This window comes from Trifolium pratense, linkage group LG3, assembly GCF_020283565.1.
Source record: "Trifolium pratense cultivar HEN17-A07 linkage group LG3, ARS_RC_1.1, whole genome shotgun sequence".
Lineage (NCBI taxonomy): Eukaryota > Viridiplantae > Streptophyta > Magnoliopsida > Fabales > Fabaceae > Trifolium > Trifolium pratense.
The window spans coordinates 42,151,986-42,168,424 of NC_060061.1; the positions used below are offsets into that span (position 1 = coordinate 42,151,986).

At 34.3% G+C, this 16,439-nt stretch overlaps 2 protein-coding genes across 2 annotated transcripts; both read right to left on the reverse strand.

The window, feature by feature from the left end:
• Positions 1 to 10,467: 10,467 nt before the first annotated feature.
• Positions 10,468 to 16,215, reverse strand: LOC123913656 (histone H4). The gene is made up of 2 exons (XM_045964463.1): positions 16,169 to 16,215; positions 10,468 to 10,946 (listed from the first exon to the last, which is right to left on the reverse strand). The coding sequence occupies exon 2, from the start codon at positions 10,930 to 10,932 to the stop codon at positions 10,621 to 10,623; it is 312 nt and encodes a 103-aa protein (XP_045820419.1). The 5' UTR covers positions 10,933 to 10,946; positions 16,169 to 16,215; the 3' UTR covers positions 10,468 to 10,620.
• Positions 15,675 to 16,228, reverse strand: LOC123913655 (histone H4). The gene has a single exon (XM_045964462.1). It carries the CDS (start codon positions 16,152 to 16,154, stop codon positions 15,843 to 15,845), a length of 312 nt encoding a protein of 103 aa, XP_045820418.1. The 5' UTR covers positions 16,155 to 16,228; the 3' UTR covers positions 15,675 to 15,842.
• Positions 16,229 to 16,439: the final 211 nt, after the last annotated feature.

Genomic DNA, 16,439 nt, shown 5'->3' on the forward strand with positions numbered 1-16,439 from the left:
AAAACTTGTGGCATAGGATTTTACTTCCTTTAAATATTTTTCAACACCAGTCATGTGTCTAGAACAACCACTATCAAAGTACCAATCTTCTTTTGATGAGGCTCTGAGAGACGTATGGGCAATCAACCCTTTCCCACTGCTTTCAGCTGTATACTCCTTGGTATTGATTGCATCATCTTTTTGCTTCCATTCCATCCTTGTTTTAGTAATGGATGGATCAGACTCTTGAGGAACTTCACTTGGATAGCCATACAATTTGTAGCAGTAAGGCCTTATGTGTCCCTTTCTTCCACAGTGGTGACATCTCCATGAGTGATACCTGCTTCTAGGTCTAGGTATAAATCTAGGTCTCTGCCATCTTTGCTGATGTGGTGCCACATGTGGTGACACTTGTCTCTGCTGTCTAGGAGACAGGTGTGGTGACATCCTGTCATGCATTTTTGGAGGTTGTTTACTTATCTCAGGTATGTATTTCCCTTCTTTGTTGTAATCCATAATCCTATTAACATTTTTGTATTCATACCCAATGCCTGTTTTGGATCTACTAGGAGCAGGTAAAGTTTCCAGGATTTCATCTAGATCACTTCCTTTGAATAGCCTAAGAACATGCTTCTTTAAATTCTCAAGATGAGAGTTTAATTCAGTTACCTCTTCATTCAGATGAGCTATCTCAGTTAGTTGTTTGATCTTGTCAGCTTCCAAGTTGATGATGGTTGCCTTCTGTTCCTCAATGATCTTTAAACTATCTTCCCATTTAGTACTAAATTCAGAGATTCTAGACAGGTTAGCAGCTCTCTCAGTCTGCAACTTAGTGATTGTCTCTTTTTGCTCTTCAGAGACTTTGCAGACTTCTGCACTCTTCAGACACAGCTTTTTATATGATTCAGCAAGTTCATCAAAAGTTAGTTCTTCTTCACATGATTCAGTGTCAGATGTGCAAACACTTGTCAATACATGTATAGCTTTTGTAGTATCGGCTTCTCCTTCAGAATCTTCATCTGACCAAGTAACAGTTAACCCCTTCTTTTGTTTCTTCAGAAAGGTTCCACATTCACTTCTAATGTGACCAAACCCCTCACATTCATGGCATTGAACACCTTTATTTGGAGCTGATTTCTCATCTGTCACAGGTTTTCTGAAGTTCCTGTAAGTGTTGCGACCAATGTCAGCTGCACCTGTCTTAGAGCGTTTGTCCATTCTTTTTAGCACCTTATTAAATTGTTTTCCCAAAAGAACCATTGCATCAGAGATGCTTTGTTCAGATTCTGTGTCACTCAATTGATCTTCTTCTTCAGCATTTGAAACAAAAGCAATACTTTTGTTTTTCTTATCCATCTTTTCATTTGTGGCTACCTCATAGGTTTGTAGTGAACCAACCAGTTCATCTAGCTTCATATCTGTGATATCCTTTGCTTCTTCTATAGCTGTGACTTTCATGTCAAACTTCTTAGGTAGAGACCTGAGCATTTTTCTTACCAGCTTTTCTTCAGGTATCTTTTCACCCAAGGCATCAAATTGATTGTCAAAATCAAGTATGGTCATGTGAAAGTCTTGAATGGTTTCATCATCATTCATTCTTAGATTCTCAAACTTAGTTGTTAGGAGTTGTAGCTTAGATAGCTTCACTTTAGAGGTACCTTCATGAACAGTCTCAAGAATTGTCCAAGCTTCCTTAGCACAAACACACTTTTTGATGAGTCTGAATATGTGCTTGTCAACACCATTATATAGCGCATATAAAGCTTTTGAGTTTGCAAGAGCAAGCTCATCTTCTTCTTTGGACCATTCTTCAGCAGATTTCAACTCAAGAGTTGGTTTACCATCTTTGTCCATCTTCACAGGTGGAGTCCATCCTCTCAGAATTGCCTTCCATGTCTTGCTATCAATTTGTTTTAGGAATGCCATCATGCGGGACTTCCAATAGTCATAGTTTGAAGCGCCAACCAAGAGAGGTGGTCTGGTAACAAAACCTCCTTCTTTGTCCATCCTTGCCAGAAACGATTTCCCTGGAGCTCACCCTAAAATTCAGAACAGGGTGCCTGCTCTGATGCCAATTGAAATTCCTGGCACACAGTGGACAGGTGTTGCTCAAGGTGTAGCAACACTTGTCTGTTGTAGACAGATGTTGTTACTGGTGCGCCAACACTTGTCTATAAACAGAGCAAATAACATAAAACAATACAAACAGTAAAGTAAATAACACACGAGAGTTGTTAACCCAGTTCAGCCTAAAGCCTACTCTGGGGGATACCAATCCAGGAATGAAGTCCACTATCAGCAGTATTACTTCGAAGTTAAACTCACCCGTTTACAACTTCTCACTTAATCACTACCCAATGACCCTTCTACTTAGGAACTCCTAGATATGAGACCCCGTCCCAATTCCCACCTTAGCAACACAGACAGCGCTGCTATTCAATTTCAACAAACACAACAGTTGGAGACACACTCCTAAGAAACTAGGATTCACTCTTGCTTAAAAGCTTGCGAGTAAACCACACAACACAATAGAACAATCTCCGTACTTCAAAGCTTAGGAGAAGTTCACACTTACAACTCAATAACACTCAGGTCCTAAGCTTGCATCAATGAGACACAAGATAGGCTCACAATTAACACTCTAAAATCCCTAAAACACACGCTTTGTAATACACGATTTTAGATGCTTGAAACCATATGCTTGCCTTCGTATTTATAGTAGTAGAATGACTTGGGCTTCAAGACAAAATTAGGGCTTCTAGAATTGCGGCAGCAATGATATATTTTTGAAATCAATAGTTATATTTTTGAAACCGCAAAAATATATTTTCCAAAAATATAATTCCTTTGGAAAATAAAACTAGGGTTTAGCTGCCTCATGAAACACATTAAACACGTGCGCCTTCCTCTGTAAGAAACCTTGAAATAATTCTTCAAACAGATCTTCAAAAGATTGAGTAGAAATTTAAACCCGCTAGCTGGCGCGCACGATACAGAGTCAGGTGTTGTTCCAAAGTGTAACAACATTTGTCACAACACTTGGGGTCAGCACACTTGTCTCAACACTTGGCTAAAATATGTTTTTTTGCAAAATGTAGCCAACTTACAAAAACCCAACATACTTAATAAGTACTCAATCCCTCCAAACCAACATCTCTTAAAAAGTTCTATATAGGTCCCACCAATAACTATACATCATTATAAATGGGACCCACAAAAACAAAATAGATATTGTTGCTTATCGTAGAACCAGTACCTATTAGGTACTGGTACTTAAAAAATAAGTACTCACCATTGGAGATAGTCTTATGGAATCACCCTAACCCACGATCTCAAGTCATGGAATTAGAGGGGGAACATGTGTTTCCACGCAGTGGCGGAGCAAGCACGAAAAATTGAGGCATGCCGCTACAAATATAAATCGAATAAACAAAAAAATTACTAAAAAAAAAAATTATCATATTGAGGGTGTGTCTAATATGAATATCTGAAAAATAGTCAAAAGGTGGACAATTACCATTTTTAATAAATAAATTTTAAAAATGTCATTTTATGTGTAAACTTAATAGTTCGAATTCTTGTATTTATGCTTATAATATTATATGAATCTCTCCAACAAAAATTTAAATTTTTTTAACAAAAGATTGATCAAACATGAATTTTTATACACAAACTCTATTTTAAATAAAAATTTGAGTACTTTTTTCTCCAAAATAATATACTTGAATCCTTCGACGAAATAAATTACACATTTTAAAACATCTATAAATTATTAAACAATAAAACATTAGAAGGGATGCTTAAAAAAATGAATTAAGAAGGATATTTGAATTATTAATATACAATAGAGAATTCTGGGTATCCCAAATAGTGGGGGTTTGAAACTTCCGCAAACTGAAAACCTGTTAAAGAATTCTGGATGGTATGATTTAAAACCGTCGCTAAATAGTATATCTATGAAAAAAAATTAATATTCTGGGGCGGGCTATGGCCTACCCAACCCATGAAGGGCTCCGCCCTTGTTTCCACATGGTTCCCGCCAATTTATGTTTTCTTTATGTTCAAGGCATGTGATCGTGGGGCGAGTCAGGTCATAGCTTTTGGCAAAGTGGGATGGACTGTTCTTTTAGGCGGTGAACCCAGTAAGTCGATTATTGGGCCTAGACTAATTGAGCCCTTGGCAAGTCGCCCAGTGTAATAGGTATATTATAATTCTGTAAAAATAAGTTATAAGCCCACAATAAAAAAAATTAGCAATTATATATCCCCTATTTTGAAAAACCTGGACTTTTGATCCCCTATTTAAAAAACCAAATTTTTTATCCCTTATTTTCAAAAACATGAACTTTTGATCCCCTATTTTTTATTTTTTTGAATTTTAGCCCCTGAACTCAATTTGGTCAAATTTTTGTTGTTGTGTCAATCTCATTAGTGACGTGGCAGTGTCCATGTTGACAAAACGTTTTCATGTCTTTAATTTTTTTACATCAAATATTTTAAAAGTATTAAATAATAAAATAATAAAATAATTTATTAATAATAATTAAAAAAACCTGTAAACCTTTATATATATATATATATATATGGGGTTTTCTAACTTAGACCCTAGTTAGGTCTAAGTTAGCAAGGTGCACCTTTTCAATTGGACCAAAATACCCATTCTTTTAATTTTTGAAAGAATAGAGCAACAGGGGCATTTCTGTAATTTTACCAACCATATACACGCGCCCCCACATTCTTTTCCCAAAATACCCATTAATAGACGCGGATCCAGTGTCGCGCACGTACCGAAGGACCATGGTTACAGACCGTTGATTTCCATCAGACAGCCAAGATCTGATCTCATCAAGACTGTCTGATCAATCAGACAGCCCAGATCATCCTGATCCATCAAATTCCAGCGCCTGCGCCACGCTGGATTACAACCTGGAGAGAGAAAAATTTGCTTTTTAAAAGTAGGACACGTGTCACACAATGGTTGGCTTCTGAAACCATTTATCTGGTACAATGGTTTCAGAGAGTTGTAATCTGAAACCATTTTGCTGGTAGAATGGTTTCAGTAAGTTGATTATTAGTCATTTGCTTCTGAAACCATTTAGCTTGTAGAATGGTTGCACATAGTTGTATTCTGAAACCATTTTACTGGTAGAATGGTTTCAGTGAGTAATTTATTAATTGTTTTTGCTTCTGAAACCATTTATCTGGTACAATGGTTTCAGAGAGTTGTAATCTGAAACCATTTTGCTGGTAGAATGGTTTCAGTAAGTTGATTATTAGTTATTTGCTTCTGAAACCATTTAGCATGTAGAATGGTTTCAGAGATTTGTACTCTGAAACCATTTTCCTAGTAGAATGGTTTAAGTGAGTTGATGTAAGGTAGTGAAAAATGAGATTTAGGTAGTGAAAAATTGGGTTTTTTTTTTCTGTGTCCAAATCAAACGAACCAAGTCTCTATTTGTAGACAAAAAAAAAATATGAATTTTGGTATAAAAATAAAAAAATAAAAAATTAATTTACAATGAAATAATTGAGTTTAAAGTATTAAATGAAAAAAAAATTAACGCAGCCAATCATATGCTGACACGTGGCCTTTCTTTTTTAAAAAGTTTCTCTCTCCGCGTGTGGGCTGCAGCCACGCGCGCTTGTCGGCGCGTGTGATGCACGCGCGCGGATTTTGTGCAATCACACGCTGCCACGTGTCCTGGGGGTGGGAAAAGAAGGTGGGGGCGCGTGTACTGTTGGGTAAATTACAGAAATGCCTCTGTTGCTCTATTCTTTCAAAAATTAAAAAAAATGGGTATTTTTGTCCAACTGAAAAGGTGCACCTTGCTAACTTAGACCCAACTGGGTCTAAGTTAGCAGCCCCCTATATATATATATATAAAATTAAAATTTCTTACAAAAAAATATATATAATTAAAAATCAGTAAATTATCCAAAAAAAAATTAACAATTGAGAACAGAGTCAATGAACGATTGAGAGAGAGCAAACAAAGACGAAGGAGGTTAACACGAGCGTGATGATTTGTGTTTCTGATTTTTTTGGGTTCCATGATTTTGGAACTAGAGTTTGCTTTTCTGACTTCTTTAAGTAATTTACTGATTTTTAGTTTTATAATAATGTTAAGAGATTTATTTTAGTTATTATTACTAGCGGTCCAAATTGCATTATGTCCAACAACAAGAATAATGATGAGTTTGTTAAAAACAAATGCATTATGTTATGGTGAGTTCTATACTATGACTAACTTATTATTACTATACTTATAATAGTGACCGGAGGTATCTGAAGAGGCCAAACTGCGACAGTGAATAGAAGCATAAATAAAACTAAAGTACTGTCTAGGGGTGGTGGTGCGACGAGATCCGACTTCGCACCACCTGTCCAGCCCGTCACCTTATTTCCTCCAGTCGTTTCTTCCTTCTTTTCGGTTTTGCGGGAACAGGTCTATCTTCTTCCTTCTACGTTTTTGCACAAAAATGGTGGTTCGCCGTCGTTTTTGAAGGCATGGGCGCATGAACAATGGGGAGGTGGTGGTTTGTTGTGTCGGATCCAGCCTGGTGGTGACTGATTTGGTTTGTCTCGGGGTTTTTTTTCGTTTTTTGGATCTGTTTTCTTTGTGTCCGTTAGTTTTGGAAATGGTGAGGGTGATGGTGGTGCCGCCGCTTCTTGGGGTTTGAGTGACCTATTTGGATTTTGGTTTTTGGTCTAGGTTCTCTTTCTACCGGTGTCACATCATATTTTGACTCAAGAGTTATTTTTTGGATTCACTACAAGAAAAAAGGTTTTTGTCAACGACAAATGTTGTTGACAAAAATACAAAATTGCCGCGAAATATATTTTTCGCAAAAAAATTATCGGTGCATGTCGTTGGCACGTTGCGAAGAGTTTTGCAAGAACAATCAATGTCACCGTCATAACTAGTGTTTTTGCAACAACAAAGATTGATGTTGTATGATGACTATTGTCCCTGCAAAATGTATTTTTGTTAACAACTAAAGTCGCTGCAAAAATGTATTTTTGTCAACAACTAAAGTCGCTGCAATAAGTTTTTTTTTCAACAATATAAATTGTCTTTTATACCTCAACAATAAAATTAGATATTTTTGTTATTTTTTATAAAAAAAAATTAGCATCAATCAATTAATTTTTGGAAAAAAAAATTATTCGATTTTGTTTTTAATCAGATAATTATATTTATAAAAAATTAAAATACAAATACAAAGAATCAAAATACAAATCACAAGTCATTTAGACTGTAACAAAACCAAGTACTTAAAAAAAATACAAGCGGGCATCCGCATAATATCAAAATCGTAAATTAGAGACTAGACAAACAACAAGAAGGTAGAAAACAAAAAGAGCGGTACTACTTTGAATGTCTATCAATTAATCTTATAAGAACACCACATAAATTATTAAGACACCGATGACTTGATCTCTTGCCCCACTTTTTTTTTCTTCGTTATTCATCATCTTCTTTCATAGTCTTGACACTTTTCTTCAATTGCGTTAGTATTCTTCAAGAATGTTATCTAATATTAGATGTCTTCTCGTCGTAGATTTTTTTTTATTGAAATTCTACTCAACTTTTAATGAAGTTATGTGGGGAACAACTTGAGATAAGTGATTTTGAAAGGGAAAAATATATAAGTTGATGAATATAACGGTGACATGATGGAGAAGTGGCGCTGTTAAATTTTGGAGAGATCGAGTGAACAAAACAGAAAGAGGAGCATTGGATGAATAGTAATATACGGTAGAGAAAGTTTGCAATACATGATACAAGTGAGTGGATTTATAACTATTATTAAATAGATTTTATTAATTAACAAATATTTCAAAATACATGAAAAATAAAATAATGGATTCTCTTTGCTCAATGTAGATATATATGGAGTGGTACTATTTTGTTTTTTTTAAAGGGTATCGAGTGGTACCGTTGAGTTTTGAAGAAAAGAAAACAAACTACCTTTTTTTAATACAAATAAACATAATTTAATTAATCTATTCTAATATAATAAATTGATTACTACTATGTTTGCTAATTTGTCTTTATCAATTTTAATAATATTTCAAATTTTGTATCATTCATTGTAATTTTACTCTATTAACAATATATGCATAAAATAGGAAAAGAAAAACAAAAAATAAAGATTATAGGAAGTTTAGTAAAAAAACCTAGAAAAAGGGTAAATTAGAAAAAACCTAGAAGAAAACAAACAACAAAAGTTTATATATGAATCTATGCATAAAAATAGGAATAAAACAATAAAAATTTGATAATTTTTTTATGTATAAAAAAATATTATGTATATTAAAATTGAAAAGAAAATAAAAACTTATAACATGGACTTAAATTAGTTGTTGTTGTACGTACACTAAAAAATTGGATTATTTCCGGCGACAATAATTATTGTTGGGATAAGTCATTTTTCCCAACAATAATAAAATTGTTGAGAAAAAAATTAACTTATTACAACGACTTAAATTAGTTGCTGCTATATGTATGTTTTTGTCAACAATTTGAAAGTCGCTGCAAAATAATCGCTGTCAAAAATCCTTTTTCTTGTAGTGATTCTGATGATGGGCCAATCACTTTTGCTTCGAGATCGGGAGTTAGTTGTCTAGTGGCATCTCTTTGAGTCTGGTTGTTGTCTTCTTTGATGGTCTTGAAGCTGAGGAGTGTCTTTTTAAGAATGAGATTTGAATTAGACCTCTATTAGGTGGTGTCTGTTTTAGTATTTTCATTGGTGTTCCGCTTATATACTATGCCTTTGTTTTGTAGCCAAAAGTGTACGGAATCGCTACCAAGTAATAAAGTGGTAAGTTATCGTTCTCCACACGGATTGTGCCAAAATTACTAGTTTCGCTTAGATAATTTTGTATTCGCTTTGTTGTTTAGAGATAGTTGTGCGGGTAAATTAAATTGCAGGAAAGTAATAAGTAAATGACTATAAAAGTAAAATGGTGTTGTGTATCGACGCGGGGTGGTTAAGTGTTTTCGAATTCCTCCCTTACTGCTGCTTGGTAAGGTCACAAATGTAACTGCAGTTGTGTTGTGTGTCTAATAAAGAGGGTGTCGATCACTTCAACCATGCTCCGGAGGATTTTTAACTCATAAATGAAGCTTGCACATCCTGTTACCCCCTTCAAATCCTTTTTTTACCAGATGCAATTCTCACAACCATATTTATGGTGCTGTTACTGCTGTAGAATTTAGATACCAGAGTCCAGAGGCAATTCTCATAAAAAACAGACAACAGAATTTGGTAGTATGCAGAATTTCAGTGTGTCTTAGCTTCTCTCAAATCGTTAAGAGAGTAAATTGAGCATCATAGACTATTGATGCTGTGTCTTAGCTTTTGTAAAATGTAACAATTACAAATGTACACAATGATTTAGAGTTTTGAATATAGCTACTATTCGAGCTGTGTGCAGAAGCAACATCGAAATCAAGACTGTGATTAGTATACTTAATACACGCTATTTTTACTGTTATAAATGATGAAAGAGTTTGGAGGCCGGACAAACGAGGAGTATGCATGGTACAGTCTGTATCAATTCTGTCTCACTCAACTTACACATAACGCAGAGCTGAAGATCAAAGGAGATTGGCAGGTTATTTGTACCCACTAAAGGTTAGAATTTGTCGGGGACTAGTCGAAAAAAGCTTACCAACTCAGACCAGATTGCGACTCATTCTCCTCGTTCTCATCATTTCCTGTTATTGTGAATTCGTCAACATAAACTAAGTGTATGTTTGGTTTCAATTTTGGAGCAGCCAGAATTGATTCTGGACATGTTGAATGGATTCTGACTTATTTGGTTCCTCAAAAGTAGAATTAATTTTGCCTCCAGAATGGATTCTAGTTGAAGCTAGAAATTGTAGCTTCTCATTCTAGAATTGATTTTTACACTTAAATTCTTTGTTCAACTCACTTTTGTATGAATATATCCAAACATAAATCAATTCTATCAAACTCAATTCTATCAAAATCAATTCTATCAAACTCAATTCTATCAAAATCAATTCTGTCCACCGCAAAACCAAACACATACTAAGAGTACAATCAATCACTACACCTTCAGTTATGTCATGTGTTTAATAAAGAGGATGTGGATCTCTAATTACAAGAAAAGTGCCCCTAATTACAAAAACTAGCAAACTATTACTTCAAAACCTATAATGCACCATACCATACCCAAAAGCAAGAACACTCTCAATGGCAAAATTGTACCATAAAATATTATAAAGGAAAACTCCAATCTGCCATGTAAATGTCTCAACAATCCTCATAATATATACCAATTGAAAGAAACTAATATAATTTGATGGGTTTTCACATAGAGCCATTCATAGTGACACAGATTTATTCCTAAATTCAACTTCTACTAATTTCACATAGCCATCTCCAAGAGACTTTTAGGCAAAACAGTGCTAGATAATTTAACCAAAAAAAAAAAGGCATAAACTAGAATCATAATTCACAAGAAAAGATTACTTCATTAGATTAAAATCTTGTAGGGAACAGATCTAGTAAACAAAGTAAAATCAAAATTAAACATTATAAAGAACAATCACATGCTCAAATTACACAGCTAAACCATAACACAAGAAGAAAAGTGCTTCATCTTCTTTAACCTCCAAATCCATAGAGAGTTCTTCCTTGTCTCTTAAGAGCATAAACAACATCCATGGCGGTTACCGTCTTCCTCCTTGCATGCTCTGTGTAAGTAACTGCATCACGAATCACATTCTCCAAGAAGATCTTCAAAACTCCTCTCGTTTCTTCATAGATCAAACCACTGATTCTCTTAACACCACCTCTTCGAGCCAATCGACGAATCGCAGGCTTTGTGATTCCTTGGATGTTATCACGAAGAACCTTTCTGTGCCTCTTTGCTCCTCCCTTTCCGAGTCCCTTACCACCCTTTCCACGACCTGACATTTTCGCGAGAAAATTTTAGAAGAAAATTAATTTGAGAAATTTGGGAATTAGGGTTTCAATTTGAATTCGAGTGGGAAACAATGAATTGGATCTGAGTATTTATATTTGGTACCGAGCGGGATGAATAAGAGGGAACTCAGTTTTGTGTTTGTTCTTAATCGTTGGATTGTATTTAATCGACGGCCTATATTTGCGATCCGCGCATATTGTGAAAAAGCATATTGAACGTCGATAAGTAATATCTAACGGTCCGGATATATTTCGTTGCAGCCGTGCGGATCAGTGCTTCCATTGTGCTACTATTTCTGTTTTTGTTAGATACTCGATATTTTATTATTTTCCATCAACCAATAACTTTCATTTTTAACAAAAGTTTGTCAATTGATGTATCTAGTCCATCGTATAGACTAAGTACAATAATTATTTTATAAAATTTGAAAAGCAATTTTTTTTCAGATAATAAGGATGGGAGAGAATCTCTTAACTCAATGAATTGTCCGAATTTCATTATTTTTTATATGAGAAAAATAATTTTTTCCGGATAATAAGGATGGGAGAGAATCTCTTAACTCGATGAATTGTCTGAATTATATTACTTTTTAAATAAGATTGTATGAATAAAATGTCAAATACCCACTGAAAAATTAAAATTCGTCAAATATCCCCCTGAAATTTCGAAATAGGCAAATACCTTGATGAAATTGTAAAACGTCAATCAAATTGTCCCCTGCTCCGTTTACTCCGTCTATTTTGATGAAGAAAAGATGGATGAGACAAGAATTGATAAAAGAGTATGATGTTGGTGATTGGTGTTTATTGTCTGATTATGCATCTGCTGACTCATATTGGTCTATTTGGTGGTTAGAGCCTCTTGGTTCTGATTTTGAAAGCAATGATAATGATGATGAGGATGATTCTGGTGATGATAGTTTTGTTATTTTGGTTTCTTATTATTCACCTAGTTGCAAGGAGGTTGAATGTTCAAACAATGTGCTTTTGAAGGCTCAAAATAGATGGAGCAAACGAAGCAGAGAGCAATTGGATTGACGTTTTACAATTTCCGAGGTATTTGCCTATTTTTAATACAAGTCTCGTAACTGGGAATTTTTTTTAAAGGGGACATTAAAAAAAATTATGTATAAAAATTAAATACAAAAATTATATTGTGTACAAAAATTTGATTATCAATAAAGTGACTTGAAATAATCAAGAATTGACTTTGAACTAATACTCACACAAAATTAACCAAGTCATTGGGCTCAAGTGGTCAGACTTTACTTACATAACGACCGAACTCTGGATTATTAGGGTCCATTTTCTCTAGGAACCAGAGGGTTTATAAACCAAAAAAATAAAAAATACTCGCACAAAATTTATCATCAGAAATATCATATGTTTTATATTATTATATTACACACCGAAAAGAAAATTTGTGTTTTTAATTGAAAATAGTTGTCTTTTTTTTAGAAGAAAAAATAGAAATTGTGCAAAATATTGATATATACGGATGGAAATTAACAATTTTTAAGAAAATGTCATTATTAATGAATTGAAACAAAGTTTTGTCATCAAATAATTGATTTTCTTTTAAAAACAGAAAATAAAATACAAAAAACTTAACCACTGAGAGTTGAAGCCAAGAACTCTAGGTGTTGGACACCAATTCTACCCAGTCCACAATCCACCATCTTGATATATTTTCTCCGAAACAAGTATATATTACTATAATATATATTTGTAATTTTAGAAAACTACCAAGGGTATACTAGCTAGTAATTTCGTATTTTTCTGGGGGTGCCACCCACAGCCGCCCCCGATTCCGCCACTGAATATGTTTCTAAGAAGGATTACAAAAACACTACAATGCTTGTTAATTGTTGGATGTTTTCAAATTTTTGAAAATTTTTAAGGGATAGATTCTTATCATAAGCATGGATCAGCATGGATCCATATCCACTCTTGCCTTTAGTGTCTCTGTAATCAAAGATTGACTAGTAGATTCATCTAAGGACTAGAAGTATTGCTCTCTTAGTTACTTGATGAATTTAATGGTTGAGTTCAAGATATAATAGAAATAAACAACGTACGAAGTGGATATAATCTGTTAAATATACAAATGTTTGTAAATGAAATTAAGAATAAACAAGAAAATCATAGCCTTTATTGACTTATCATTTAGATATATACCATTGTTTGATTGATTCATCAAATGACTAACTATTGATTTATTCTTAAATCATATATAGCCTTTATTTATGTTATTGCAGAGAGAAAAGTCACTATGAGTGAATTACCAAAGAGATATGATAAACATGGTGACAAAAAAGGCACATCGAATTATGATTCAACAAATAATAAAGTTTCATCTTCAAAAGCATGCAATACCGAGGATACTGAACGTCAAAGAAAACAGCCAAGATCAGATGAAGAATGTTCAAGACAGTTTTCACTCAAAGATCAACAAACAAAATATATAAATCAAAAGCAACACAATATACCAGATGATGCAAATGAATTTGTTCCCATTAGATATATACCAGATCTTAAAAATAAACATCAAAGGGATCAATTTGATGCAATCAAGAAAGGAATGAAGTTCACTGGTGTGGTTGATGGATCATTTCCTGGTGGATATTTCATCACTATTGGAGTAGGAAACTGTCCTACTTTATCCGGTGTAGCCATGTTTAATTCCGACCAACCTGCACAAACTGAGAGAGGTGTTAATGAGAATGTTCCTTTGATCCCCACCAAAATTGGTTTTACTCGGGAGAATCAGATTGAAAAGAATAATTATCTCCGAAACACCGGAAATCCAAATCCTCAGTTTTCAAAATACTCGGATTCGGATATGTTATTACATTCACATGAAGTTCAAATTCCTTATTATAAGCCTGTTGAGTTCAAACCTGTCAATCCAACAGGAGTGCCAATTAATCAAACCAACTCTCTTGATAAAGGCAAATGTATATCCATGACAGGCCCTTTTCTGCATACAAACTTTTCACCTTCAACACTTAGTATTACTCCACCTTCTGACCAAGTAGTAACTCCAACAGCTGAACAACATAAAAGATATGTCCAAACAAGTGAAGGTGTGTCGCGTCTTAATAATCAGAACACTAAAATTACAACTGCTGAACAATTTGTAAGAGTTAACCATTTAGGTATGAATTCATCATCTCTTAATCAAAACACAAGTCAACATGTGATGTCCAAGAACATTGAAACTAGAAATTTTCTGCAACATCAACTAGAATCTCAGAATCAAGTTGTGAATACAATTCTGGCAACAAATCTTAAGGATAGACTAATGAGAGTACCTGGTATATATGCATGTTAATAACAATAACTTTCTTTCTCATGTTGTTAAAAGGTTTCAAAGTAACTAACATTTCTCAAACGTTGTGACAGGTGAAAAAGGTTCTAGCAGTGATCAAAATGGAAACAATAATGTTGTTATTAAATTGGTGGATGACCAACCGTCTGATCATGTTCAACCAAACTCTTCATTTCCTACTTCTAAAAAATCCAAGCATATGCAGGTAAAACAAATTAAAACTCAATAATTTTACTTGAATTGTACATTTTTAAAACTCTGTAACATTTGAATGAATGTTTGTGCCTATGAATTTCTTGGACCTTGGTGATCTAAACCATATTTTATGTGTTGATATATGTCAATTTTTGCAGGACAATAACTGATTTGGAGAAGAAACTGCCAATCCAATTACAAAATGCCTGGTGAATTTGGGGAAGGTGGATGATATCAGCATTTTAAATGGTTTCTTAAGCTTATATGAAATTAGCAAAGATAGTTTTTTTAGATGAAATTTGGACTTATATTTCATTGAACAAATTTAGTTGTTTTGTTTATGTTTTTAAAATGATGTGTTGAATTTCATTTTGAATTTAAATATTGTTGAATTATTAACGATTAGGATTTGGATTTGGATTTGAATTTGAATTTGAGGTGTAACCACAAAATGGAATTTGATTATTTTTGTCTCATAGCGAGCGGGATGAATAAGAGCGAACTAAGTCACTCCCCTTCATTGAAGGTCATATCTTGTTCGAGTTTGGTCAAGTAAAAGTTGCCAAACAAAAGCCGTAACTTTTAAAGGAGCTTTGCTCTTCAAAATTAGCCGATAAACTTCCTCCTCGTTTTGTGATCCCGATAGCATGTTGACTAAAATTCTGTATGTTGAGTTGATTTTGAAATTCCGCACTTTTCCGATCCACCCCCTCCAAATATTATTAGTACTCTCTCCGACCTCATTTAGTTGAGAAGACTAATTCCACCTGTTTTAGTTGAAAAACTTGACTCTATTTAACCCGATTCATCTTCTTAACTTCTTTGACCTTGCAGATCCCCCTATAAAAATTCTCTCTAAATATGACGCACCTTCCAAACTTGAACCGGAATTTTAAGATATAAGAGGAATAAAACCGAGATGGCATCAAGAACCGAATTTAGAAAAATGCAGTAACCCAGAGTGACAGCTGAGTCCTCTCTGCATCGCAGGAGATAGTTGCCAATCATACAGCTCACCAGCTTCACTTGCCTCTATGGGAGACTCGCTCTGGGCAGGTTCGGATTACAATACACGGTTCTACATGACACTTATCCCCATCAAGCAAATTTTCAAGAAATCCAACTTGAGAGCCAAAACCAACTCAAAACTTCAAAGCTAACCTTACAATTTAACTTAAATAAAAAAATTAATAAATCAGAATCGTAATTCAAAAGAAAAAATTACTTCATTCAATTTCAATCTTGTTTATACTTACAAGTTACCAAGGACCAGAAATCAAAAAGTAAAAACCAGAATAAGCATTTAAAGAACAATGACATGTTCCAATTACACGATTACTTAAAGCATAACACAAAAAAAAGTGAATCATCTTCTTTAACCTCCGAATCCATAGAGGGTTCTTCCTTGTCTCTTAAGAGCATAAACAACATCCATGGCGGTAACAGTCTTCCTCCTTGCATGCTCTGTGTAAGTAACTGCATCACGAATCACATTCTCCAAGAAGATCTTCAAAACTCCTCTCGTTTCTTCATAGATCAAACCACTGATTCTCTTAACACCACCTCTTCGAGCCAATCGACGAATTGCTGGCTTTGTGATTCCTTGGATGTTATCACGAAGAACCTTTCTGTGCCTCTTTGCACCTCCCTTTCCGAGTCCCTTACCACCCTTTCCACGACCTGACATTTTCGCAAGAAAATTTGAGAAGAAAAGAAATTTGGGGATCTAGGGTTGTAACTTGTAATATGAATTTCAATGTTGATTATGAGGATTGAGATTGGGGTATTTATTTATCAGAGATTCAGAGCGGGAAATAGAGAAGGCGCAAATGAGTTTTGAGTTTTGATTTTTTGATCAATGACTTTTGTACCATCAACGCTACAGATCCGGCGACATGAATGTTCCGGAAACTTCAATATAGTCAAATATGTAGGCTTTTGCAATATGCCGTTTGATGCTATTAACACGGAT